Source organism: Macaca fascicularis, chromosome 11, assembly GCF_037993035.2.
Source record: "Macaca fascicularis isolate 582-1 chromosome 11, T2T-MFA8v1.1".
NCBI lineage: Eukaryota > Metazoa > Chordata > Mammalia > Primates > Cercopithecidae > Macaca > Macaca fascicularis.
The window spans coordinates 103,812,983-103,840,626 of record NC_088385.1 but is presented as its reverse complement, the minus strand read 5'-3'; the positions used below and the strand labels follow the sequence as shown (position 1 = coordinate 103,840,626).

Genomic DNA, 27,644 nt, shown 5'->3' with positions numbered 1-27,644 from the left:
TAACCCTGAAAGGCAGGCAGAGCAGTTATGATCATTTCCATCCTAAATGAAGGAAACGGAGGATAAGGTCAGAAGGGCAATGAACAGTGAAGTCAAAAATAAACTAAGTAATAAATTAAAAAACAACAACAAGGAAATTTGTAAAGTGAAACAGGAAGAGAGAAATGAGGCATGAGCAAAAAGCTAAGAGATATGACCTGTTTGATGGAGAGGGAGGAAAACAACCTAGAAGAAGCAGAGACTTCTGATTGGGCACAGAGGGAAAGGTGGGCCAAGGGAGGTAGTAGAGCTTGGGCTTAATTTTGAAACTCCATACAAAGCCACATTAAATTATTTTTTAACCACACTGAAACTACAGGCAAAATATAGTACAGACAACATCTTGTGCTCTCTGTAATCTCTATGAAGCATGTATGAACTGTTCCTTCAGCAACCCTCTGTACTATTATTAGTATTATTTCCATTTTACTAATAGGAAACTGAAGTACAGAGGTTACATAAACTGCCCAAGGTTGTGAAGGTAATAAGGGGCACAACTGGTATTTGAATGAAGCAGACAGGATTCAGAGTTCATGCTCTTAACCACTGCAATATAATATTCCTCTAAACAAAAGGAAGATTCTTCTAGAAGTGCCTTTTAGCAGGTCTCCTACGCTACACCTTGCCAATTACTGAAAGAGTCTATTCTCATGAGAAATAACAACAAAGACAATTCGAGTTGTGGAATTTTTACTTGCCTATTCAGTGGAATCCATAAAGAGCCAACACATGTACTGTTACAAGTGGAATGTCTAACATCTGAAATCTTCACAGGCTTCAAATTATATGCATACAACAATAAAACCTATAAGAAAAATAAAAGGGGTATACAATGTGACATCAAAATTAGAGTTTACCTCAAAAAATACAGCAGTAGTTCACAAAATAATATCACTGTACGTTAAAAAGTATTTGTTTAGAAGAGAAAAATTGGGTTTTCAATTCACCCAAAAGAGAAATGATGTGAACCAGAATTATACAAAGGAGGATGAAAATAAATACTATTTGGTAACAATATGATATTATTTTTGAAGAGTGACATTTTGTATTGCAATTAAGTTTATATTTCAGCCTTTGAAAGCCCTCTACAGTAAGTATTAAGCATACACCTGGTAAATAGCCAACTTTGTTCCTTGTTACTTCTCAACATGTACCATTCCCATAAGTGGGCATAGTCATTTCTATGAGTTCACTTATGCTGTTCCCTTCCTCTTCTCTCCATTTATCCAATCCACATGCAGCTTTCTAGCCACCACAGCTAAGATGAAATGTCCCTTGATGATTCATGCTCCAGTAATTTCCCTGTTGTTCAGATTCTGACAATTCTTAGAGTCAGTTGCATGTTATAGCACCTACTTAGTTATGGATTTGTAGTGTTTGAGAGTCACAGAACCTTAGAGATAATCTGGTCTCATTCCTTCCTTTTAGATATAAGAAAGCTATTGTCCAGAGTTGTCCATCAAAACCGAGTCATTAGGCATATTGAGGCTCAGAGAACATAGCCCCAAAGTAACAAAGGACATTAGAAGGCCTTAGAAACTATCTCAGAATCAAGACTTTTTAACCCAGCACAGGTAGGGGCTCTCTCAGGAGGTTCCCGTATCTGCCTGAGAAAACGTCTTCCAAAGGAAGTACAATAGTCTTGAAGCTCCCTTTCTAGGAATCTCATTAAATAACCAAGAAAGATTAAGTACCAGAGAGGAGAAAAGACTAAAAGTCATCACCTTGCCCACACAGAGTTTTTGTCTATTCTTCTGAGGGCAGCTTGGAGAGACTGCCTGGGAGACTCTATCTGCATAATCAGACAACCTTTGTTTGCAGTGTTGTGCTATCCCTCTTCTTCCCTAACTTCCCACAAGCTATTGTCGTTCTTGGTCCCTTTACACAGATCATTTAAAAACTATGGTCTGCCCTTTGGGTCCATTCAGTTCTGGTAAAAATCATTGATGACTCCTCAAAATTGCCCATATCCCCAGCTTCCTCTCCCTGAAGGAAGAAACCTGAAGAAGGGTATATAAGCTTCTGAATCTCTCTGGGTAATTGGGTAATCATTCTTTTGTTATTTTCCTGTGCTTATACACATTACTAAATTTGTATGCTTTTTCTCCTGTTAGGCTATCCATTGTCAGTATTATTTTGGTAGACTTTAGACCCAAATCTTTAGAAGAGGAAGAAAAAACTCTCTTCACCCCTAAAGGCACATGGCTTTACCTCTGCTTCCTCACAAAGTAAACTAAGATAAGAGTAAAGGTATTTTTAGGTATTTTTAAAAGGCGTGAGTCCACAAGGACAGAAAGAACACAAGAGGAGATGAAGCAGACAAAAGATGTTAGCAACACTATGAAGGACAGAAAGCACCTGGAAGAACAAAGTTGACTCAGCAGAGAGGAAAGGCTGTGTCCTGAGTGTTTTCAGAGGGGTTGCCAACAACAAGCATGACTGAGATCCCTGACAAGCTCAGGAACTGAAGGCTCAGGTACCTTTAAAGGCAGGAATAGGTGGTACTGCAAACGAGGAGTAACATTAGACAACCTCCCTTTCATCTGGGTGGGTACAACCTGGAGACTCCTTCTTTCCCTTGCCTCCTCTCTCCTGGTTGACCTTCTTCTATTTTGCTCTCTGCTCATGTTAAATCAGAGAGGATCTATGCTGAGGGATGTTAGGTACAGGGCTCAGGTGCTTTACTAAAAACATTGTAATTAAGTGAAAGTCTGCATTCTGAATGAGAGACATCCCCCTACCCCACAACAGCCCCTTCTCAGAATGCAGTAAATTAGGCAGGTGTCTAAGAGAATTGTCTTTGGGGAAACTGATATGTCAAAGAGAAAAGACCTACAGATACTGAAATGTCATCATCCTCCAGTGAAACTACTGGCTCCTTCTGCAGTTACCCTATAATGAGGCCCACAAATCAATGTCTAACCAAATATGCTTTTTAGTGCTTCACTTCAAACATAAATGGACAGTCAAGAGTCACTAGACAGGAAATGAAAGGCAAAAACTAAAACTAACAGAAGGGAAATTGCAGAATAAGATATAAGACAAAGATCAGGAGAAAACTCCAATGAAACCATAACTAATATCCTCAGATAGAAGAAAGACAATGTTGCATCTGTGAAACAAGAACAGGATACTATCAAAATGGGACAATCAGAGAACAAGGAAGACCACTTAAAAATAAAGATATGATCAAAACAACTAAATAATAAAAGATTCAAAATATAAAGTTGAATCCATCTCCCTAAAAGTGAAACCTAAATTTAAAAACATAGATGATAGGGGAAAAAATGAGAAAAGTAAACACTTAATCCAATTGGTTCAATATCTGAATAATAGAAATTCCAAAAGGTAATAAGATAATCAGAGGGAGGAAATTATTAAATAAAACAAATTTCCATGAACTGGAGAATATTAGTTTTCATTTTGAAAGGCCCACCCTAAATATCCAGCACAACAGATGACTCACACCAATGCACATCACGAAATCTCAGTACATATGGGACAGAGGGAAGACTCTGAGAGCTGGCAGAGTCACAAATAATGAACTAGGAATCAGAATGGGATCAGCCTTCTCAACAGCAATGCAGAGACATAGATGTTGACAATGCCAGAGACAGTGGAATAATACCCCCCATGTTTTCAGGGAAAATAACTGTCAGCCTAGAATTTTAGGCCAAGAAAACAATGAATTAAGCATTAAAATAAAGATATTTTGTTAGACATTCAAGGTGTTTTTACCTCCTGGGTAATCTCAGTTAGTTTGCTGCAACCCTGTTACCATATAAGGGCAATGTAGTCATGGTATTGGCCCTTGGCCAAACCTGAGTAAAATGTGTTAACTAGTAACTAATGCAGTCCTGTTCAAGGGTCTGAAACAGACCAGAGAGCAGCCTGTAACATCTGGTCTGCATTTTTTATAAAAAATGTGCATACTGATGATTGGCAGCTACATCTATTATCTTCACTTCTATTATTGAGTCTGGGCCCACACGTGTTTTTGACTACACAAACAGAGATAGAAAAGGCTCCTCCTCAGATAAGAGAGCAGCTTGAGACCAAGATATGTCAGATTTTGGTGGGTTATAATCCATAAATGAACTGTGTCCTATGTGACTGAGACACTGAAAGCTGCCCCTGGATATCTTGAGTGTCTCGAATGATTACCTGTGCTTTCTTTAGCCTTCCATGCCTTATCCTTTCTTTGTGAAGTCTCATGAATACTCTGAAAAATTAGAACCTCTAATACACCCTTTTTCAGGAAGCTGGAAGACGTGTTCATCTGACCCAAGAGAGCAACTCAAGACAGAAACAGGAGACCCAGGGAACCCAACTTAGAGAGAGGGGAAGGAATACGCAGTAGGGTGATGAATGGGACTCTTAAGATGATAGTTGAGCCATAAAAGCAATCAATGTGGAGCATATCTCTGAAGAAGAAAAACAAATGGAACTGAAAGATAAGCTGATGAGTTTGACCAAATGGAGAAGACTATAGTTCTTTGAAAGTTTGGGAAGAATTAGAGATCCCAAAATAAACAAAAATAAGACAAAAGACTGGTTCTAAGTTAAAGGCAACTTTTTTCTTCTGGAAAGAAGAAGGCAGAAATAAAGGAAGCAGTAACCTACTTGGCTCACCCACGAATGATACTTACATAGTCATAATGCAAACGCAGACTATGGCCAAGTCGACATTCACGCCTCTGGCTTCCTCATTTGTGAAATGGAGATGTGTAATCCCCATTCCATGAATTGCTCGTGTGAGGATTCAATGAGTCCATGTGAAGTGCTTAGAGCAATAATAATGCTCTAAGACATTATTTTAGCTTGTGATCATTCCTGGCTCCTTACTCTTCCTTGGTGCCTCATTCTTTATATTCTCTTAGACCTACTGCTAATCCTAAGATGACTTCCCATTAGATATCCCAGCCAGTCCTTGCCTAATCTACTAATCCTTAGTTCTATTCCCGCTTGTCTTCACTCTTCAAGGGACAAGATTCACCCTATATCACCTTCATACTTCAGGGTGGATTCAGGAGGAGACAATACACTCATGATGGAACTTTCAATGCTCCCTTACTCACTTCTGCAAAGACTAGTTTTCCAATGGCAAAGAAGTGATATGGTTTTGAAAAACACTGAGGACTATTGTATTTAAAATGTGTCTTATGTTTAGAATTCCTTATAGCCCAGGAATGAGTGAAAGAAGAGCTCTCTTGTACTAGATGGAGTTGATTGTCTGACTTCCTCATCTTTGTATCTTAATCACCTAACAAAATACCTGGCATATGGTATGTACTCAATAAATCTTTTATTAATTAGTAAGCAGCTAAATTATATGTGTTTGTAAATAAATCAATATTAGGGATGAGAAGAGTTTGGTTCTCATTCCTATTTTTGTCACTAATGAGTTGTGGCATTGGTCAAGTCACTTTACCCACATGGGACCTTGCTTCTTCCTCTGTAATATGTGAGCATTGAATAGATGTTCTCTTAGTTTCTTTCCAGTTCTGAACTTTGCCTTGGGTGGTACCAAGAGAAGTCAGAGAAGGTTTCCAATGCAACCTACTATATGATGCAGCAATGGAGAATCAACATTAGAACTGTAAGCTGCATTAGTAGCAATGGCCCAGACCAGTGCTTCTCAAACTTGAATGTACATAATAATACTTGGGAGAGACTATTAAAATGCATATTCTGACTCAGTGGGTCTGAACTGGGAGTCTACATTTCTAATGAGATTCCAGGGGATGCTAGTGCTGCTGGTTCTCAGCCATACTTTGTGTCGCAACAGCTATTTCAAATGTCAGTCCCTATCTCCCTTATACAGCACAGCTTTTGCCTTTCCAAGCTCCCTGAAGCTGGATGTTATTTTGGGCCCCATCTGAAGGACCAGGCTCTAGCTAATCGCATGGTCAACAAGGCCCAAAATCCAGAGCACCTCAGAGGGAATCCCTGGGCCTCTGCATGATTCCTGAGTTACAGCACTCCCAACATCTAAGTTGGTCATTGGGCTTCTGCTTTTATTATTACTTGGTAGCTTTCCCAGGAACCCTAACTCTTCCTTCAGTAACTTGCTAGGACTGAACTTGTCTTAAATGCACAGCTTGTTTATTTGGAAACCTGAAACAGAGTCTAGCTTTTATTAGGGGCATAAAGTCTTCCAGAAAAGAGTACTAGGTCCACATATCTTGTTTATAGACTGGCTGGATTCCTGCACTAAATAAACATACCTCCAAATACCATTTCAGTTGCATTGAAGTTTGTGTTTTCACTTGGCAGAGTCTTGCTCTTCAGTGATGTGCTTGTTCAAACTTCCTGCCTTTGATCATCCTTATCCATCTGAGTCTTCTATGGCCTTTGAATACCTTGCCTTGGACTGTCCAACTGTGCTCAGTAAAATACCTTTGTTTTTTGCTTTTTTTCCAAGTTTATTTATTTTTTCCAACTTTATATATAGAGAGAGTTTGGCTAGTGACAAAGTCTTGGCTTTTAGAGTACTCATCACCTGAATAGTGAACATCGTACCCAATAGGTAATTTTTCAATCTTCACCCATCTCCCACCCTCCCACTCTTCGTCATTTCCAATGTCTATTATTCCACTGTGCATGTCCATGTTTACTCATTGTTTAGCTTCCAATTCTAAGTGAGAACATGTGGTATTTGGCTAAGTTTTTTTAGTTAGGATAATGGCCTCCAGTTATATCCATGTTACCACAAAAGACATGATTATTTTTTATGGCTGAGTAGTTCTTTATCCAGTCCTCTATTGATGGACACGTAGGTTGATTTCATATATTTGCTATTGTAAATAGTGATGCAGTAAACACACAAGTGCAGGTATCTTTTTGATATTATAATTTATTTCCCTTTGGATATACACGCAGTCATAGAACTGCTAAATCCAATGGTGGTTCAATTTTTAGTTACCTGAGAAATCTCCCTACTTTTTTCCATAAAGATTGTACTAATTTACATTCCCACCAAGAGTGTATAAAAGTATTTCATCTTCTCCAATTCTGTAATTCCACCTTGCCAATATCTGTTTTTTTTTTTTTTTTTTTTTTTTTTTTTTACTTTTTAACAAGTCATTCTGACTGGTGTAAGATTATATCTTGTCATTTTAACTTTCATTTCTCTGATGATTAGTGATGTTGAGCACTTTTTTGCATGTTTATGGAAAACTTGTATATTTTCTCTTGAAAAATAAATGTTCATGTTTTGAGTCCACTTTGTAATTTTTTTTCTTGTTGAGTTGCTTGAGTTCCTTGTAGATTCTATTTTTTATACCTGTACCATGTTGTTTTGGTTACTATAACCTTGTAGCATAATTTGAAGTGAGGTAATGTGATGCCTCCAGCTTTGTTCTTTTGGCTTAGATTGCTTTGGCTATTCCAGCTCATTTTTTGTTCCATATGAATTTTAGGATTTTTTTTTCTAATTATCTGCGAAAAACGTTGAACCTGCAGATTGCTTTGGGCAGTGTGGTCATTTTAATAATATTGATGCTGGCCGGGCGTGGTGGTTCACGCCTGTAATCCCAGCACTTTGGGAGGCCGAGATGGGCAGATCATGAGGTCAGGAGATCGAGACCATCCTGGCTAACACGGTGAAACCCCGTCTCTACTAAAAAAAATACAAAAAGCTAGCCGGGCGTGGTGGTGAGCGCCTGTAGTCCCAGCTACTCAGGAGGCTGAGGCAGGAGAATGGCGTGAACCCGGGAGGCGGAGCTTGCAGTGAGCTGAGATCCGGCCACTGCACTCCAGCCTGGGCAACAGAGGGAGACTCCGTCTCAAAAAATAATAATAATAAAATAATATTGATGCCTCCAAACCATGAAGATGGAATGTCTTTCCATGTTTCTGTCATCTACACTTTCTTTCATCAGTGTTTTGTAGCTCTCTTTTCAGAGATCTTTCATGTCCTTGGTTAAATATATTCCTAGGTATTGTTTTATGTAGTTATTACAAATGTGATTGCCTTCTTGATTTGGTCCTCGTCTAGATCATTATTGGTATATAGAAATGCTACTGATTTCTGTACGTAAATTTTGTATACTGAAGCTTTACAAAATTCATCTATCAAACTAAGAGGTTTTATGGTGGAGTCTTTAGGATTTTTTAGTTATAAGATCAGCAAACAGAAGTGATTTGACTTTCTCTTTTCCAATTTGTATGTCTTTAATATTTTTCTCCTGCCTGATAGCTGCGGTGAGAACTTCCAGTATCATCTTAAATAAGAATGGTGAAAATGGGCATCCTTGCCTTGTTCCAGCTTTCAGAGAGAATGTTTTCAACTTTTCCCCTTTCAGTCTGATATTGACTGTAGGTTTGTCTTAATTATGTCTTCATCATGTTGAGGTACGTTATTTTATGCCTAATTTGTTGAAGATTTTTATAATAAAGGTATGCTAAATTTTACCAAATGCTTTTTCTACATCTGTTGAGATGATCATATAGTTTTTGTATTAATTTTCTTTATGTGATGTATCACATTTATTGATTTCCATATGTTGACTTATAATGGCATCATTGGGATAAATCCCACCTGATCATGGTGTATTATCTTCCTGATGTGCTATTGGATTTGATTTGCTAGTATTTGGTTGAGGATTCTTGCAACTATATTCCTCAGGATATTGGTCTGTAGTTTTCTTTTTCTGTTATGTCCTTGTCTGATTTTGGTATCAGGGCAATACTGGTCTTATACAATGAGTTAGGAAGAATTTCTTCTTACTCAGTTTTTTGGAATAGTTTTAGGAGTATTGGTATTATTCTTCTTTGTATGTTTGATAGAATTTGGCTATGAATCCATCTAATCCTGGGTTTTTTGTTGATGCTTGGAGATTTTTTTTATTACTGATTCAATCTTGCTACTTACTATTGGTCTGTTTATGACTTTTATTTCTTCCTACTTCAATTTCAGGAGATTGTATGTTTCCAGGATTTTATCCTTCTCCACTAGGTTTTCTAGTTTGTCTCATATAGTTGTTCATAATAGTCTCTAGTCATCTTTTGTATCTCTGTAATATCAGTTGTACTGTTGTGTCTGGAATTGGTCGGTTCTTGGTTTCACCGACTTCAAGAATGAAGCCATCGACCCTCACAGTGAGTGTTACAGTTCTTAAAGATGGTGTGTCTGGAGTTTGTTCCTTCTAGTAGGTTCGTGGTCTCGCTGACTTCAGGAGTGAAGCTGCAGACCTTCATGGTGAGTGTTACAGCTCTTAAAGGCAGCACGTCTGGAGTTGTTCATTCCTTCCGGTGGTTTTGTGGTCTCACTGGCCTCAGGAGGGAAGCTGCAGATCTTCGCAGCAACTGTTACAATTCATAAAGTTAGCACATATGGAGTTGTTCGTTCCCTGCGTCCAGAGCTGTTCTTCCCTCCCAGTGGTTTGTGGTCTCGCTGGCTTCAGGAGTTAAGCTGCAGACCTTCACGGTGAGTGTTACAGCTCTTAAACGCAGTGCAGACCCAAGGAGTGAGCAGCAGCAAGATGTTTTGTGAAAAGCAAAAGAACAAAGCTTCCACAGCATGGAAGGGGATCCCAGCAGGTTGCCCCGCTGGCTCCCGCAGCCTGCTTTTATTCCCTTATCTGGCCCCACCCACATCCTGCTGATCGGTCCGTTTTACAGAGAGCTGATTGGTCCATTTTGACAGAGTGCTGACTGGTGCATTTACGATCCCTGAGCTAGACACAGAGTACTGATTGGTGCATTTACAATCCTTTAGCTAGACATAAAAGTTCTTCAAGTCTCCACTAGGTTAGCTAGATACAGAGTGCTCACTGGTGCATCCACAAACCCTGAGCTAGACACAAGAGTGCTGATTGGTGCATATACAATCCTCCAGCTAGACATAAACGTTCTCCAAGTCCCCACCCCACTCAGGAGCCCAGCTGGCTTCACCTAGTGGATTGTGCACAAGGGCCGCAGGCAGAGCTGCCTGCCAGTCCCGTAGTCCTACGCTGCACCCACATTCCTCAGCCCTTGGGTGGGTGGTAAATGGGACCCCGTGCCCTGGAGCAGCGGCTGGCGCCCATTGGGGAGGCTCCGGCCGTGTGGGAGCCCATGGGGCATGGTGGGGTGGGGGAGGTCATGGCAGGCTGCAGGTTCTCGGGTTCCTGCCTGTGCCTCTCCCTCCACACCTCTCGGGGAGCAGAGGGAGCCAGCTCTGCGGTGGCCAGCCCAGAGAGGGGCTCCCACAGTGCAGCGGCAGGTTGAAGGTCTCCTCAAGCGTGGACAAAGCAGACGCCGAGGCCAAGGAGGCGCCAAGAGCCAGCGAGGGCTGCTGGCACATTGTCACCTCGCGATGTCTCCTTTTTTTTTTTTTTTTCCTTTTTACCAAGTTCTTTTTTTTTTTTAATTTATTTTTTTTTATTTTATTTTTTTTTATTATTATACTTTGAGTTCTAGGGTACATGTGCATAACGTGCAGGTTTGTTACATATGTATACTTGTGCCATGTTGGTGTGCTGCAGCCATCAACTCGTCAGCACCCATCAACTCATCAGCACCCATCAACTCGTCATTTACATCAAGTATAACTCCCAATGCAATCCCTCCCCCCTCCCCCCTCCCCATGATAGGCCCCGGTGTGTGATGTTCCCCTTTCTGAGTCCATTGTTCAGTTCTCACCTATGAGTGAGAACATGCGGTGTTTGGTTTTCTGTTCTTGTGATAGTTTGCTAAGAATGATGGTTTCCAGCTGCATCCATGTCTCTACAAAGGACACAAACTCATCCTTTTTTATGGCTGCATAGTATTCCATGGTGTATATGTGCCACATTTTCTTAATCCAGTCTGTCACTGATGGACATTTGGGTTGATTCCAAGTCTTTGCTATTGTGAATAGTGCCACAATAAACATACGTGTGCATGTGTCTTTATAGCAGCATGATTTATAATCCTTTGGGTATATACCCAGTAATGGGATGGCTGGGTCATATGGTACATCTAGTTCTAGATCCTTGAGGAATCGCCATACTGTTTTCCATAATGGTTGAACTAGTTTACAATCCCACCAACAGTGTAAAAGTGTTCCTATTTCTCCACATCCTCTCCAGCACCTGTTGTTTCCTGACTTTTTAATGATCGCCATTCTAACTGGTGTGAGATGGTATCTCATTGTGGTTTTGATTTGCATTTCTCTGATGGCCAGTGATGATGAGCATTTTTTCATGTGTCTGTTGGCTGTATGTATGTCTTCTTTTGAGAAATGTCTGTTCATATCCTTTGCCCACTTTTTGATGGGGTTGTTTGTTTTTTTCTTGTAAATTTGATTGAGTTCTTTGTAGGTTCTGGATATTAGCCCTTTGTCAGATGAGTAGATTGCAAAAATTTTCTCCCATTCTGTAGGTTGCCTGTTCACTCTGATGGTAGTTTCTTTTGCTGTGCAGAAGCTCTTTAGTTTAATGAGATCCCATTTGTCATTTTTGGCTTTTGCTGCCGTTGCTTTTGGTGTTTTAGACATGAAGTCTTTGCCCATGCCTATGTCCTGAATGGTACTACCTAGGTTTTCCTCTAGGATTTTTATGGTATTAGGTCTAACATTTAAGTATCTAATCCATCTTGAATTAATTTTCGTATAAGGAGTAAGGAAAGGATCCAGTTTCAGCTTTCTACTTATGGCTAGCCAATTTTCCCAGCACCATTTATTAAACAGAGAATCCTTTCCCCATTTCTTGTTTCTCTCAGGTTTGTCAAAGATCAGATGGCTGTAGATGTGTGGTATTATTTCTGAGGACTCTGTTCTGTCCCATTGGTCTATATCTCTGTTTTGGTACCAGTACCATGCTGTTTTGGTGACTGTAGCCTTGTAGTATAGTTTGAAGTCAGGTAGCGTGATGCCTCCAGCTTTGTTCTTTTGACTTAGGATTGCCTTGGAGATGCGGGGTCTTTTTTGGTTCCATATGAACTTTAAAGCAGTTTTTTCCAATTCTGTGAAGAAACTCACTGGCAGCTTGATGGGGATGGCATTGAATCTATAAATTACCTTGGGCAGTATGGCCATTTTCACGATATTGATTCTTCCTATCCATGAGCATGGTATGTTCTTCCATTTGTTTGTGTCCTCTTTTATTTCACTGAGCAGTGGTTTGTAGTTCTCCTTGAAGAGGTCCTTTACATCCCTTGTAAGTTGGATTCCTAGGTATTTGATTCTCTTTGAAGCAATTGTGAATGGAAGTTCATTCCTGATTTGGCTCTCTGTTTGTCTGTTACTGGTGTATAAGAATGCTTGTGATTTTTGCACATTAATTTTGTATCCTGAGACTTTGCTGAAGTTGCTTATCAGCTTAAGGAGATTTTGGGCTGAGACAGTGGGGTTTTCTAAATATACAATCATGTCATCTGCCAAGAGGGACAATTTGACTTCTTCTTTTCCTAACTGAATACCCTTGATTTCTTTCTCTTGCCTGATTGCCCTAGCCACAACTTCCAACACTATGTTGAATAGGAGTGGTGAGAGAGGGCATCCCTGTCTTGTGCCAGTTTTCAAAGGGAATTTTTCCAATATTTGCCCATTCAGTATGATATTGGCTGTGGGTTTGTCATAAATAGCTCTTATTATTTTGAGGTACGTTCCATCAATACCGAATTTATTGAGCGTTTTTAGCATGAAAGGCTGTTGAATTTTGTCAAAAGCCTTTTCTGCATCTATTGAGATAATCATGTGGTTCTTGACTTTGGTTCTGTTTATATGCTGGATTATGTTCATTGATTTGTGAATGTTGAACCAGCCATGCATCCCAGGGATGAAGCCCACTTGATCATGGTGGATAAGCTTTTTGATGTGTTGCTGAATCCGGTTTGCCAGTATTTTATTGAGGATTTTTGCATCGATGTTCATCAGGGATATTGGTCTAAAATTCTCTTTTTTTGTTGTGTCTCTGCCAGGCTTTGGTATCAGGATGATGTTGGCCTCATAAAATGAGTTAGGGAGGATTCCCTCTTTTTCTATTGATTGGAATAGTTTCAGAAGGAATGGTACCAGCTCCTCCTTGTACCTCTGGTAGAATTCGGCTGTGAATCCATCTGGTCCTGGACTTTTTTTGGTTGGTAGGCTATTAATTATTGCCTCAATTTCAGAGCCTGCTATTGGTCTATTCAGGGATTCAACTTCTTCCTGGTTTAGTCTTGGAAGAGTGTAAGTGTCCAGGAAATTATCCATTTCTTCTAGATTTTCCAGTTTATTGGCATAGAGGTGTTTATAGTATTCTTTGATGGTAGTTTGTATTTCTGTGGGGTCGGTGGTGATATCCCCTTTATCATTTTTTATTGGGTCAATTTGATTCTTCTCTCTTTTCTTCTTTATTAGTCTTGCTAGCGGTCTGTCAATTTTGTTGATCTTTTCAAAAAACGAACTCCTGGATTCATTGATTTTTTGGAAGGCTTTTTGTGTCTCTATCTCCTTCAGTTCTGCTCTGATCTTAGTTATTTCTTGCCTTCTGCTAGCTTTCGAATGTGTTTGCTCTTGCTTCTCTAGTTCTTTTAATTGCGATGTTAGAGTGTCAATTTTAGATCTTTCCTGCTTTCTCTTGTGGGCATTTAGTGCTATAAATTTCCCTCTACACACTGCTTTAAATGTGTCCCAGAGATTCTGGTACGTTGTATCTTTGTTCTCATTGGTTTCAAAGAACATCTTTATTTCTGCCTTCATTTCGTTATGTACCCAGTAGTCATTCAGGAGCAGGTTGTTCAGTTTCCATGTAGTTGAGCGGTTTGGATTGAGTTTCTTACTCCTGAGTACTAGTTTGATTGCACTGTGGTCTGAGAGACAGTTTGTTATAATTTCTGTTCTTGTACATTTGCTGAGGAGTGCTTTACTTCCAATTATGTGGTCAATTTTGGAGTAAGTGCGATGTGGTGCTGAGAAGAATGTATATTCTGTTGATTTGGGGTGGAGAGTTCTATAGATGTCTATTAGGTCCGCTTGGTGCAGAGATGAGTTCAATTCCTGGATATCCTTGTTAACTTTCTGTCTCGTTGATCTGTCTAATGTTGACAGTGGGGTGTTGAAGTCTCCCATTATTATTGTATGGGAGTCTAAGTCTTTTTGTAAGTCTCTAAGGACTTGCTTTATGAATCTGGGTGCTCCTGTACTGGGTGCATATATATTTAGGATAGTTAGCTCTTCCTGTTGAATTGATCCCTTTACCATTATGTAATGGCCTTCTTTGTCTCTTTTGATCTTTGATGGTTTAAAGTCTGTTTTATCAGAGACTAGTATTGCAACCCCTGCTTTTTTTTGTCTCCATTTGCTTGGTAAATCTTCCTCCATCCCTTTATTTTGAGCCTATGTATGTCTCTGCGTGTGAGATGGGTCTCCTGAATACAGCAGACTGATGGGTCTTGACTCTTTATCCAGTTTGCCAGTCTGTGTCTTTTAATTGGAGCATTTAGTCCATTTACATTTAAGGTTAAGATTGTTATGTGTGAACTTGATCCTGCCATTATGATATTAACTGGTTATTTTGCTCGTTAGTTGATGCAGTTTCTTCCTAGCCTCGATGGTCTTTACATTTTGGCATGTTTTTGCAATAGCTGGTACCGGTTGTTCCTTTCCATGTTTAGTGCTTCCTTCAGGGTCTCTTGTAAGGCAGGCCTAGTGGTGACAAAATCTCTAAGCATTTGCTTATCTGTAAAGGATTTTATTTCTCCTTCACTTATGAAACTTAGTTTGGCTGGATATGAAATTCTGGGTTGAAAATTCTTTTCTTTAAGAATGTTGAATATTGGCCCCCACTCTCTTCTGGCTTGTAGAGTTTCTGCCGAGAGATCTGCTGTTAGTCTGATGGGCTTCCCTTTGTGGGTAACCCGACCTTTCTCTCTGGCTGCCCTTAAGATTTTTTCCTTCATTTCAACTTTGGTGAATCTGGCAATTATGTGTCTTGGAGTTGCTCTTCTCGAGGAGTATCTTTGTGGCGTTCTCTGTATTTCCTGGATTTGAATGTTGGCCTGCCCTACTAGGTTGGGGAAGTTCTCCTGGATGATATCCTGAAGAGTGTTTTCCAACTTGGTTCCAGTTTCCCCCTCCCTTTCAGGCACCCCAATCAGACGTAGATTTGGTCTTTTTACATAATCCCATACTTCTTGCAGGCTTTGTTCATTTCTTTTTCTTCTTTTTTCTTTTGGTTTCTCTTCTCGCTTCATTTCATTCATTTGATCCTCAATCGCAGATACTCTTTCTTCCAGTTGATCGAGTCGGTTACTGAAGCTCGTGCATTTGTAACGTATTTCTCGTGTCATGGTTTTCATCTCTTTCATTTCGTTTATGACCTTCTCTGCATTAATTACTCTAGCCATCAATTCTTCCACTTTTTTTTCAAGATTTTTAGTTTCTTTGCACTGGGTACGTAATTCCTCCTTTAGCTCTGAGAAGTTTGATGGACTGAAGCCTTCTTCTCTCATCTCGTCAAAGTCATTCTCCGTCCAGCTTTGATCCGTTGCTGGCGATGAGCTGCGCTCCTTTGCCGGGGGAGATGCGCTCTTATTTTTTGAATTTCCAACTTTTCTGCCCTGCTTTTTCCCCATCTTTGTGGTTTTATCTGCCTCTGGTCTTTGATGATGGTGATGTACTGATGGGGTTTTGGTGTAGGTGTTCTTCCTGTTTGATAGTTTTCCTTCTAACAGTCAGGACCCTCAGCTGTAGGTCTGTTGGAGATTGCTTGAGGTCCACTCCAGACCCTGTTTGCCTGGGTATCAGCAGCAGAGGCTGCAGAAGATAGAATATTTCTGAACAGCGAGTGTACCTGTCTGATTCTTGCTTTGGAAGCTTCCTCTCAGGGGTGTACTCCACCCTGTGAGGTGTGGGGTTTCAGACTGCCCCTAGTGGGAGATGTCTCCCAGTTAGGCTACTCAGGGGTCAGGGACCCACTTGAGCAGGGAGTCTGTCCCTTCTCAGATCTCAACCTCCATGTTGGGAGATCCACTGCTCTCTTCAAAGCTGTCAGACAGAGTCGTTTGCGTCTGCAGAGGTTTCGGCTGTGTTTGTTATTGCCCTGTCCCCAGAGGTGGAGTCTACAGAGACAGGCAGGTTTCCTTGAGCTGCTGTGAGCTCCACCCAGTTCGAGCTTCCCAGCAGCTTTGTTTACCTACTTAAGCCTCAGCAATGGCAGGCGCCCCTCCCCCAGCCTCGCTGCTGCCTTGCCGGTAGATCACAGACTGCTGTGCTAGCAATGAGGGTGGCTCCGTGGGTGTGGGACCCTCCCGGCCAGGTGTGGGATATGATCTCCTGGTGTGCCTGTTTGCTTAAAGCGCAGTATTGGGGTGGGAGTTACCCGATTTTCCAGGTGTTGTGTGTCTCAGTTCCCCTGGCTAGGAAAAGGGATTTCCTTCCCCCTTGCGCTTCCCAGGTGAGGCAATGCCTCGCCCTGCTTCAGCTCTCGCTGGTCGGGCTGCAGCAGCTGACCAGCACCGATCGTCCGGCACTCCCCAGTGAGATGAACCCAGTACCTCAGTTGAAAATGCAGAAATCACCAGTCTTCTGTGTCGCTTGCGCTGGGAGTTGGAGACTGGAGCTGTTCCTATTCGGCCATCTTGCTCCGCCCCCCACCATTTAGTTCTGTTCCAAGCTTTGTTATTTGTTTTCTTCTGCTAACTTTGAGTTTGGTTTGTTCTTGTTTTTCTAGTTCCTTGAAGTGTAACATTAAGTTGTTAATTTGTGACTTTTCAACTTTTTTGATGTAGGCATTTAATGCTATGAACTTCCCTCTTAGCACTGCTTTTGCTACATCCCACAGGTTTTTTTCTTTTTTTTTAATGTTGTGTTTTCATTTTCATTCATTTCAAAAAATTTTTAATTTCCATCTTAATTTCTTCATTGATCTAGTAATCTTTCTAGAACATGCTGTTTAATCTCCATGTGTTTGTAAGATTTTGGAGCTCCTCTGATTGCTAGCTTTATTCTATTGTAGTCTGATAAATTCTTTGACATAATTTTTATTAAAAAATCTGTTAAAACTTTTTTTATGGCCTAATAGGTGGTCTATCTTGGGGAATGTTCCATGCACCAATGAAAAGAATGAATATTCTGTAGTTGCTAGATAAAATATTCTGTAAATCTCAGCAAAATGAACAAAGTCCAACATTTATTTGTTGATTTTCTGTCTTGATGATCTATCTATTGCTATGAGTGGGATGTTAAAGTTGTCCACTATTATTGTATTGCTGTCTATCTCTTTCTTTAGGTTTAGTAATATTTGTTTTGTGAATTTGTGTACTCTGATGTTGTGTGCATATGTATTTCAGATTGTTACATCCTCTTGCTGAATTTATCCCTTTATCATTATATAATGATCTTCCTTGTCTTTTATTACTGTTTTTTATTTAAAGTTGGTTTTGTTTGGTATAATGTAGCTACTCCCACTTGCTTTTGGTTCTTACTCCTTTGGAATATCTTTTTTCACCCCTTTACTTTCAGTCTATTATGGGTCTTTATAGATAAGGTGAGTTTCTTATAGGTAGCATATAGTTGGATCATGGTTTTGTTTTGTTTTTTAATCCATTCTGCCAATCTGTATCTCTTAAGTGGAAGATTTATTCCATTTATATTCAAAGTTAATATTGATATATGAGGCTTTGTTCCTGTTATATTGTTAATTGTTTTCAAGTTGGTTTATAAATCGTTTCTTTTTCTCTTGTTTTGTGGTTTGATAAGATTCTGCCATGTTGCCACTTGATCCTTTCTCTTCCTCTTTTGTGTGACTGTTTTATAAGAACTGTAAGTTTTATATTTCTATGTGTTTTCATGGTGGTGAATATCAACCTTTTGTTTCCACGTTTAAGAACCATTTGGGCACTTCATGTAGGGCCTGTTTAGTAATGACAAACTCCATCAGCATTTGCGTGTCAGCGAAAGATTTTATTTCTCCTTCATTTATAAAGCTTATTCTGGCAGTATATAAGATTACTGAGTGACAGTTTTCTCTTTCTGTACTTTGAAAATGCCACTGCATTCTCTTCTGCCCTGTAAGATTTATGCTGAAAAGGCCACTGTTAGACTAATGAGATTTCCTTTATAGATGACTAGACACTTCTCTTTTGCTAATTTTACTTTTTTTTTCACTTTGACTTTTGACATTCTGAAGATAATAAGCCATGATGAAGTCTTTTTTGCAATGTATTTGCCTGAGGATCATTGGGCCTCCTGTATCTGGATGACTGACTCTTTGCTATATTTGGGAAGTTTGCATCAATTATGTCCTTAAGTAAGTTTCCTAATCTTTTTGATCTCTCTTTCTCCTTGGAAATACCAACAATTCATAAGTTCTGGTGATTTACATAGTCCCAGATCTCTCAAAGACTTTGTTCATTCTTTTTCATTCTTTTTTCTTATTTTTGTCTGACAAGAGTATTTCAAAAGACCCATCTTCAAGTTCTGAGATTCTTTCTTCTGCTTACTCCAGTGTGTCACTAAAGCTTTCAAGTGTATTCTGTATTTCCTTCAATGAATTTTTTGTTCAGAAATTCTTTTTTTTTAAAGATATTTATCTCCTTGTTAAATTTTTCATTCATACCCTGAATTGGTTTTCTGATTTCTATGTATTGGTTTTCAGATTTTTCCTGCATTTCACTGAGGTTCTTTCAAACCAATATTTTGAATTCTTTAGCCACTATTTCAAGGAATTTTTTAAATTAGGATTTATTGCTGGATGATTGTTGTGGTCCTTTGGTTGTATCGTATTTCCTGCTTTTTCATGTTTACTATGTCCTTCCATTGATATGTGCATCTGATGTAGCAGCTGCTTGTTCCAATTTTATGAAATTGATTTGGAGGGGACAACTATTTTTTCCTGAGGGTATACATATGTTGTTGGTTGAGTAGGCTATTTTGGCTTTGATTTTGGGTGACTGCAATAGTGTGAACTTTGTGTTACTTCTTTGACAATACACAAGGTCACTGGTATCCCTGATTTCCTTGGTGGCTTAAGGTAGAGTTATTAGTTGAGGATGCGGTGAAGTTTTGCTGCAGATTTGGACACAAACTGAGCCGTCTCCAGACCCCACTGGTGGCAGCAGTGGGGCAAATGTGCTTGTTTTTAAGCATCAGAGCAGGTTACACAGGCTCCAGTGTTAGTGAATCCTGGAGGGCTGAATCATGGGTTTCTAGGTGGCTTGCTTAGATGTTAGTAGTGGGAATGAGATTTCATCTCATGCCAGCTAGAATGGTGATCATTAAAAAGTCAGGAAACTACAGAGGCTGTGGAGAAATAGAAACACTTTTACAGTGTTCGTGGAGTGTAAATCAGTTCAACCATTGTTGAAGACAGTGTGGCAATTCCTCAAGGATCTGGAACCAGAAATACCATTTGACCCAGCAATCCCATTACTGGGTATATACCCAAAGGATTATAAATCATTCTACTATAAAGACACATGCATACGTGTGTTTACTGTGGCACTATTTACAATAGCAAAGACTTGGAACCAACCCAAATGCCCATCAATGATAGACAGGATAAAGAAAATGTGGCACATATACACCAGGGAATACTATGCAGCCATTAAAAAGAATGAGTTCATGTCCTTTGCAGGGACATGGATGAAGCTGGAAACCATTTTCTCAGCAAACTAACAGCACCAGAAAACCAAACACCACATGTTCTCACTCATAAGTGGGAGCTGAACAATGAGAACACATGGACACAGGGAGAGGAACAGCACACACTGGGGCCTGTCTGTGGGTAGGGAGCAGGGGGAGGGAGAGCATTAGGACAAATACCTAATGCATGTGGGTCTTAAAACCTAGATGGCAGGTTGATAGGTGTAGCAAACCGCCATGGCACATGTATACCTATGTAACAAACCTGCACGTTCTGCAAATGTATACCAGAACTTAAAGTATAATAATAATAATAATAATAATAATAATAAAGAAGTTAGCAGTGGGAGTAGTGGGCCAGATGTGTGGGCAAGTTCTCAAGCCCCTAGGCAGCTGGTGTCATATGGGTGGTGGCTATAGCACTGATGGAGCGACCTACTAGGACCCGAGGAGTCTGTGTTGGTGTTCTTGGTAACTGCAATGGATTGAGTGGACTAGTCCTCAGTCCCACAGTTGCCCATAGCAGGGCAGTGGGTATTGTCCTAAGTGTGCTTAGGATAGTTTGATCTCCCCTGTTGCTTCCCTGGTTGGGTGGCAGCTACAGCTGCATTGCCTGGAACTCGGCCCAAGAGTAAGGTATAGCCCAACATTAAACTCTCAAAATGGTGCCAGTTGTGGGTTTGTGACCAGAGTGGGTGGCCCTGACCCCCCTCAGGAGAGCAGCATGGGCAAGAATCAGTAATGTATGCAGTCTGCTTGAGTCTTGATCTCACAGCAGCCTGTAGCAGGGTAGTGGGTATTGTCCTAGGTATGCATAGGAGAGATTGGTTTTCTTGTTCCTTCTTGGTCAGGCAGCAGCTGCTGCCACATCAACTCAAACTCAGTCTGAAGGTGGGGCATAGCCCAGCGTTAAACTCTCAAAACAGCACCTTAGGCCTGCAGTCAGGGAGGGCAGGACCCTTTCAAGCCATGCAATGTGAGCAAGAAGCTGTGGGAAGTGTGGTCCACTCACTTCTCAGTTTCACAGCAGCCCATTGGAGGGCAGTGAGTATTATCCTAGAAATGCATAGGAAAACCTAGTTCCCTGTCCCTCCTTGGCCAGCTGGCAGCTACAGTCATGTCAGCCCAAACTCAGACCATACAACAACCTTTGTAGCAGCAATGATTCCCTCCAAATTAGTTCTCAGGTGCCCAAAGGAAGGGCCACCTACTGATTCCTTATTATCCCTCCTCCCTATTAGTTGTGACTTGTATTCCTTCAGCCTTCCCAAGTTATAAACATAATTCAAATTTATTCTGTTCCTCAAATGGGCTAGATCCTCCTAGGAATGCTGGATTCTAAAAAGAGCAGGAAGATGAGACAGGATAAAGTTAAAAGTCCTAAGGTACAATCTGGGGACAAATTTGGGCAATCAAACCTTTAGCCATGCTTACATCTTCTTACAGTTAAACTGTAGTAGTATGTCTCTCTGACTTAAATAAACCACTCTTTGCAGCTATTTTTAAAGCCATTGTCTGGGAAGTTCATTAAAATGATAGTCCCTGGCAGCCTAGTTGGTATTTGTCCCTGTAAGATTTTGAAATTGTTCAAAAGATGCTTAGTTTGTACAAAGTTCCAATGAATAGCTTGTAATGTGGTTCTATTATATTCTATTAAAGATAATTTTGTCAACCAGGATAGAACAATTTCTACCTCGTATACTCAAGAAGCTAAGATTTTCAAAGTTGTGAACTTAACTCCGAAGTATTGTGGCTTGGAGTATTAGCCCTCTGAATTATTGAAAAATTTCATATCAAAATCCCCAGTGCTGGAATTTCAACTCTGCTGCTGCTAGCATCCCTAGTTCCTATTGGTATTTATGCTTCAATGTGGTGAATAAACTAAAGGGACCAAGTGGGTGGATCAAGGGATGTTAAATTGCATTGTCACACAATGATTCTTTTTGTCCCTAAAAACTCCAAAGCTCCAAGTCAGTTATTAATTTTCATTACCATCCTTTCAAGAAGCTAGAAGTGCCCATAGCCAGGAGCATCATCTGAGGACTCAATACAGCACCATGCTCAGACATGCAGACTCTGGAGTCAGATTGCTTCAATTCTGACTGCTTGCCCACTAACATTCTTCCATCCTGTGTCTCACTTCTTTTTTTGTAAAAGGGGGCTAATGAAAGCATTTATCTTATAGAGTTGATGTGAAATGATGGAAGTAAAGTGCTTGGAACATAGTGAGTTCTACATAAGTTTTCTCTCTTATTATCTTGTGGGTTTCACGAGCTTCAGCCAGTTATTCAACATTAAACTCAATGCTAAAATCCTGAAACAATGAGTAGATGAATGCTTAAGTATACCCATATTTAAATCATCAAACGAATTTCAGCTTTTTCTTCCAAAACAACAAAATATGGAGTCTGCGATCTAGTGCATCTAGGTCGGTGTTTCTTGACTATTTGACTGAGCATTATGGCAGCAACTACATCTTTTATCATGACCCAATGCATACATGCTTATTGTCAAAGGGGAAAAATATTCTCAAACTAAAAAATGGAAAAACTGTGTGTTCTGCATCTTTTCTTGTGACTAGAGAAAATCACTCAAGCAATTTGCTGAAATCTGAATTTTTTAGTTGGTGTTCTGCTTCTAATCTCTGCCTGACACTAGTTCATGCTTCTGTGTTAATTGTCAGACACAATTGTTGATGGATAAAACCTTGTTACTCTAATTATCAGCCACAAAGATATTCTTAGCATTTGCTTCTTAGATATTGCTTTGTTTTGTTTTTCCAATAGCAGCATACAGACATCTCAAATTATCCTGCCGCAAACTGCCCTTGTAATAACTGATATGGATATGATATTTCTGTGACCTTGTGAAATAAGCTTTATGCTTTCTTCGTCTTTTTTAAAACTAACTGCTTAGGTAAACATTCTGTTTCCCGACTATGTATTCCTCCCATTTCTTAACCCTCTCTGAATGGATATAATCTTTTATTAGCTCCTTGCCAGCAAGTAAATAAAATTTGACATATGCTGAAGACCAACCTAAGAAATTTTGTTTTTAACGTATATATCATAAAATGAAAGTTTCAGGAAACATTTTTATATGCAATGCGTTCTAGTGTTTTTTTGTGTTTCATTTCTTTTTAAAAAATTCTATTTATGATCCACTATACTCCTTGACCCATTAGTATTTTTAATTATAATTTGAAAACTACTGCACTACATTCCCCTAAAAGACACTACAGATTCATTATTTTTTAAATGTATATGGAATATCTGGCAAGGATTTAACTGGAAAAGAGTGGAAGGGACAGTACTTTTAAAATGTGGGAAATAGCATGAAAGGTATCTGGAGAGTAATATGCTAAAGTTTCTCTTTTGTATCTGGATGGGAATAGAATTATAATTGACCAAGAGTTAGTAGCAGATTTCCAGCCTAAGGTAGCAGAATGAAGGGGCCAAAGTGAGAAATGGTGCTGGAGAACAAAGAGAGGCAGGCCCGAGAGGTTTCATGATTTGACGTGGGTCACATGAGTCAAGGAGTTGCAGAAGCTACCAGAGGCACAGCTAGAGGGGACAGCACTCAAGAGCTGGGAAGTGTAAGAACAGGCCAATGCAGAACACAAAAAGCAAATAAAAATGCTGAACAGGGCAAAACTATAAGGCAAATGTTTTATGGGAAAAAGCCTGAGGCTCTTCTTACCCAAAGCAGCAATCAAAGGAATTCTATAGTGGAATGTCCCTGTGTGAAAGGCTGTATTGACCAACTGCTGGGTTTTTAAAAGCTTGACCCATTTTCAAGGCTATCCTAAAATCTAAATTACTGTTCAATCTCCAGTAATTCATGGATTGATACTGAACTGCTCCTAAATACTTGTCCCCTCCTTCCTTCTGTCCCCCAATTAGCCCTATTCAAATGTCCATCCATATGGATATAGATATGAATAAATATATAGATAATGGATATAAATATAAGGATAACATACATTAAAATGAATTATATCTATGATACAAATTTGTAAACTGCATTTAGAGGCAAACTAAGGTTTTCTTTTATTTGCTATGTACTTAAATTTTGCTGGTTAGGCACAGTTTACTCTCTTTTCTGCAGAATGTTGGAAGCTAAAGTATCTATAAGGAGATATTACTGATAAACATTAAAGGTGCCTTTAAAAAATAATTACCAAGTATATTTAATGTATATTTGAAGCTATTAAACTTTAAAGGCATAATAATTTTAAAATAATTTCACATAATAATGACAACTACTCTTTATTGAGTTTAGGAGTTTATAGTTATCTCTAATTACAGATGAGGGTAACCTTGATGCAGAAAAGTTAACTAATATACTCAAGATCACAAAACTGTTAAGTGGCAGAGATGAGATTCAAACCTAGGCAGTTTAGTTCCAGAGAATGTGTTCTTACCCACTAAAACAAATAGAAAGAAGACCAGTCCCAGTAAAACTGTGCAAAAAACAAAGAGGAAAATCTCAAAAGAAACTGGTTAAAGAAGTCCTAAAACTTCCAAAGCAGCAGTGGCTTTCTTCTCAACAGGATCAATGGAAATGAGCAGATGAGGTTTTGAATGTGTTGAAACGACATGATTTCTGAACTTAAATTACCCCATGAAAATTTATTTTACAAATAAATGTAAAATACTGACATGTACAGGCAAACAAAAATTGGAAGTGTTTGCCTCCAGAAGATCCTCACCAAAGGAAATTCTAAAGCATGTACTTCAACAGAAAGAAGTAGTCCTAGAAGAAATGTCTAAAATGCAAGAGGGAGTAAAAAACAAACCAAATGGTAAATGTGTAGGAGATTCATTAAAATAAAAAAAAATTTCTTGTATAAAACAAGAAAAACAAATACATAAAAATAATAATATTATTTTGGGTTAAAAAGGAAAATGTACAGTAATGCCATGTAAGCCATTAGGGGAGTAAAGGTATACATCAATGTAGATTTTAATAAGTTAAGTATGTATGTTGTCCTGAAGGTAACCACTAAAAGCACAGAAAGAGTGCATAATTTCAAAACTTACAGTGAAAAAATGAATGATAAAGAAATCAATCCAAAAGTAGATATTAAAGGAGAGGAAAAACAAAATCCAGGACAAGCAAAAGCAAGGTAGATTTAAACCGAATATATTAGTATTTACATTAATGAATTAAATTCTTCAGTCAGAAGGTAATATTGTTAGACAATATTTTTAAATATCCAAGAACATACCTTTTATAAGAAGCAAAATTAAAACACAAGTACATGGAAGGGTTGAAAGAAAAAGGCTGGAAAAATATTACCACGAAAATAATAAGCAAAATAAAGCCACCTTCGTATGTTAACATCAGATAAAGCAGGCTTTATGGGAAAATGAACATTATTACAAAAAGGTCATGTAATTTAAAAAGCATAATTAAGAAAAGTACTATTATCAAAATGATAAAATGTTCAATTCACCAAGACGATATAGCAGCTATCAATCTGATTGCACCTAAGAACACAGCCTCAAATTAAGTAAAGCAAAATTTGAGAGAACTATAAGAAAAAACTAAACAATGACAATCATAGTGAAAGATTTAAACATACTTCTCTTAGTAATTAATTTTTTTAAAAAAGGCAGACCAAATGGAAAAATCAGCAAGCATATAGATGATTTGAACAAGACTGGCCAAACTGACCGACTACACATAAATACTTCCTCAACAACTGAAGAGTATATATTCTTTTAAAGAGCAATAGATTACTTATACAATTAACACTTTCCTGGTGAAAAAAAAAAAAAAATCAAGTTTCAACAAATAGCAATCACACTAAGAATTTTTTATTACCACAAAACAACACAACCTGGGAATAGATAACAAAAGATAACTAGAAAAGCTCCACATAGTTTGGAATTTTAGAAACACATGTCAAAATAGCCCATGAGCCAAAGGAGAAATTGTAATGAAAATTTTGCAAAACTATTTTTAACTGAATGATGATGATGTCAACAGTATAATAAAAAACTTGTGTGATGCAGCCAAAACAATGTTTAGAGATAAATTCATAGCTTCAAAATGCATATATTAGGTAAGAAAAAGCTGAATACTGAAATAAACATCTATTGCAATAAGTCAGCAGCTAGGAAAATAACACAAAAAAGTAGAAAAAGATATATTAACGAAAACTAGCTAATTAAAAACTTCAAGAAAAAGAGGTGAATGCACAACTAATATAAGAAATGAAAAAGGGTACATCATTACGAATACATTAGATAGACTTAAAATATGAGAGAAATTTTAAATAAAATGGTCAAATTCCTAGAAATACCAACTAAAAATTGACTCAGAAGAAATAGACAACCCAAAATGTCTTATAAACAAAAATGATAGAATATTTAAAACTTGGTTTAACATAGGCACAAACTATCAGAGAAAATACTGGCTCAATCAGAACTGACACCAACTCTGAAAACCAGTACACTAGTACTGTTGGTTAAAGACTGCATAAAACTATTAAGAATGATATCACTATTTATCAGAAAGAAAATATTAGGTTCCAATGGCTTTACGGATGAGTTCTAACAATCAAGTAAAAAAAGGTACTCCAAATTTACACAAACTTTACAGAAAATAGTAAAATACAATATATTTATCAATTCATTTTATGATTCTAGCAAAATCGTGATACGAAAAACATCTAACAAGAACAGTATAAAAGCATAATGAGAAAGAATGGCAGATAAGAGATAGGCCGAACTTGCAGTTTCCACTTGAATGGACAGAGCGACCTGTGGAGACTCACATCATTAACTTTTGCTCCAAGAACTAACACAGGAACATACCAGGAATTGAGAGAATCCACAGAACCTTTGAAGGAAGTGGGTGGCTTGCTGCTGCAGACTCCATAAGACAGCCAAAACTGTGAGTGCCCAATGTGTGAAAGGGGGAATGTCCACCCTCAAACAAACATCCTTACTGGGGTATCTGAGAGTTCATATCACAGGAGAAGGATTCGACCTTACCTGGAGCTGAGACAAATTTAGAGAGCCAAGCAAAATATAGGGTGGAGGAAGCAGCAGAAAGAGCCCTGTGGGCACTCTCAGTCCCCAGGGAAGACATTTCTTACTTGATCTCACAGGGATCCTTGGGGAGGGCTGTCAGTGGAATTGGGGAAAGACTACAGGGATAAGGAAACTTCCAGATGAACTTTGTAACAATTTCAACCAAATATAAAGTTTCCTGGACAGAATCCGGAGGAGGGGGCAAATGGGGAGTGCAGATACAAGCACGGCAGCCAGGCAGGTAGGGGGGCTCAAAACCTGAAAGCCCTGCTTTTTTTCTCAGCAGGGAGGCTTATAGTCTAGGGCATGTTCTCAGCCCTGCTCACTAGCTGCCTAGAAATAAACTCAGTGCTGTTGGGAGGGCACGGTGGGAATGAGACTGGCCTTTTGGGCCATGTGGGAGCTGGGTGAGGCCAACTTTCACTGCCAACTTTCCCCCACTTCCCTGACAACCTGTATGATGCAGCAGAGGCAGCCATAATCTCCCTGAGAATGTTACTCTATCCACCTGAGAACCACACCATCATCTCCCACAGCAGCCACAGCAGCCACAGCAAGCCCTGCCCAAGGAGAGTCTAGGCTTAGACACGCCTAACTCTGCCCCCACCTAATGGTTTTTCTATACCGCTCTGGTAGCCAAAGACAAAGGACATAATCTCTTCAGAGCTCTATGGCCCCATCCACCACCTGAGAAACCCAAATACTTATCCCAGACAACCCTAGGGCAACCTTGTGTCTTACCTATACTATCACAGCTGATGCTCTCTTGAAAGCACCACCTCCTGGCTGGAGGCCAATCAACACAAAACCTGTGCACTAAACAAAAATACAACCAAGGACCTTCACAGAATCCACTTCACTTCCCTACTACCTCCACCAGAGCAAGTGCTGGTATCCATGGCTGAGAGACCAGAAAACGAATCATGTTACAGGACTCTTTGCAGACACTCCTCTGTAGCAGCCCAGAGCTTGGCAGCTTCAATGGGTGGCTAGACCCAGAAGAGAAATAACAATCACTGCAGTTCAGCTCT

The 27,644-nt window shown here is 39.2% G+C and overlaps 1 protein-coding gene across 1 annotated transcript in view; it reads right to left on the bottom strand.

Annotated features, from left to right (window-relative positions):
* CFAP54 (cilia and flagella associated protein 54) overlaps positions 1-27,644 on the bottom strand; it is a 377,376-nt gene that overhangs the window by 52,323 nt on the left and 297,409 nt on the right. Inside the window, exon 65 of the mRNA XM_015431414.4 lies at positions 738-844. Within this exon, the coding sequence (XP_015286900.3) occupies positions 738-844 (107 nt within the window). The remainder of the gene's footprint in view (positions 1-737; positions 845-27,644) is intronic.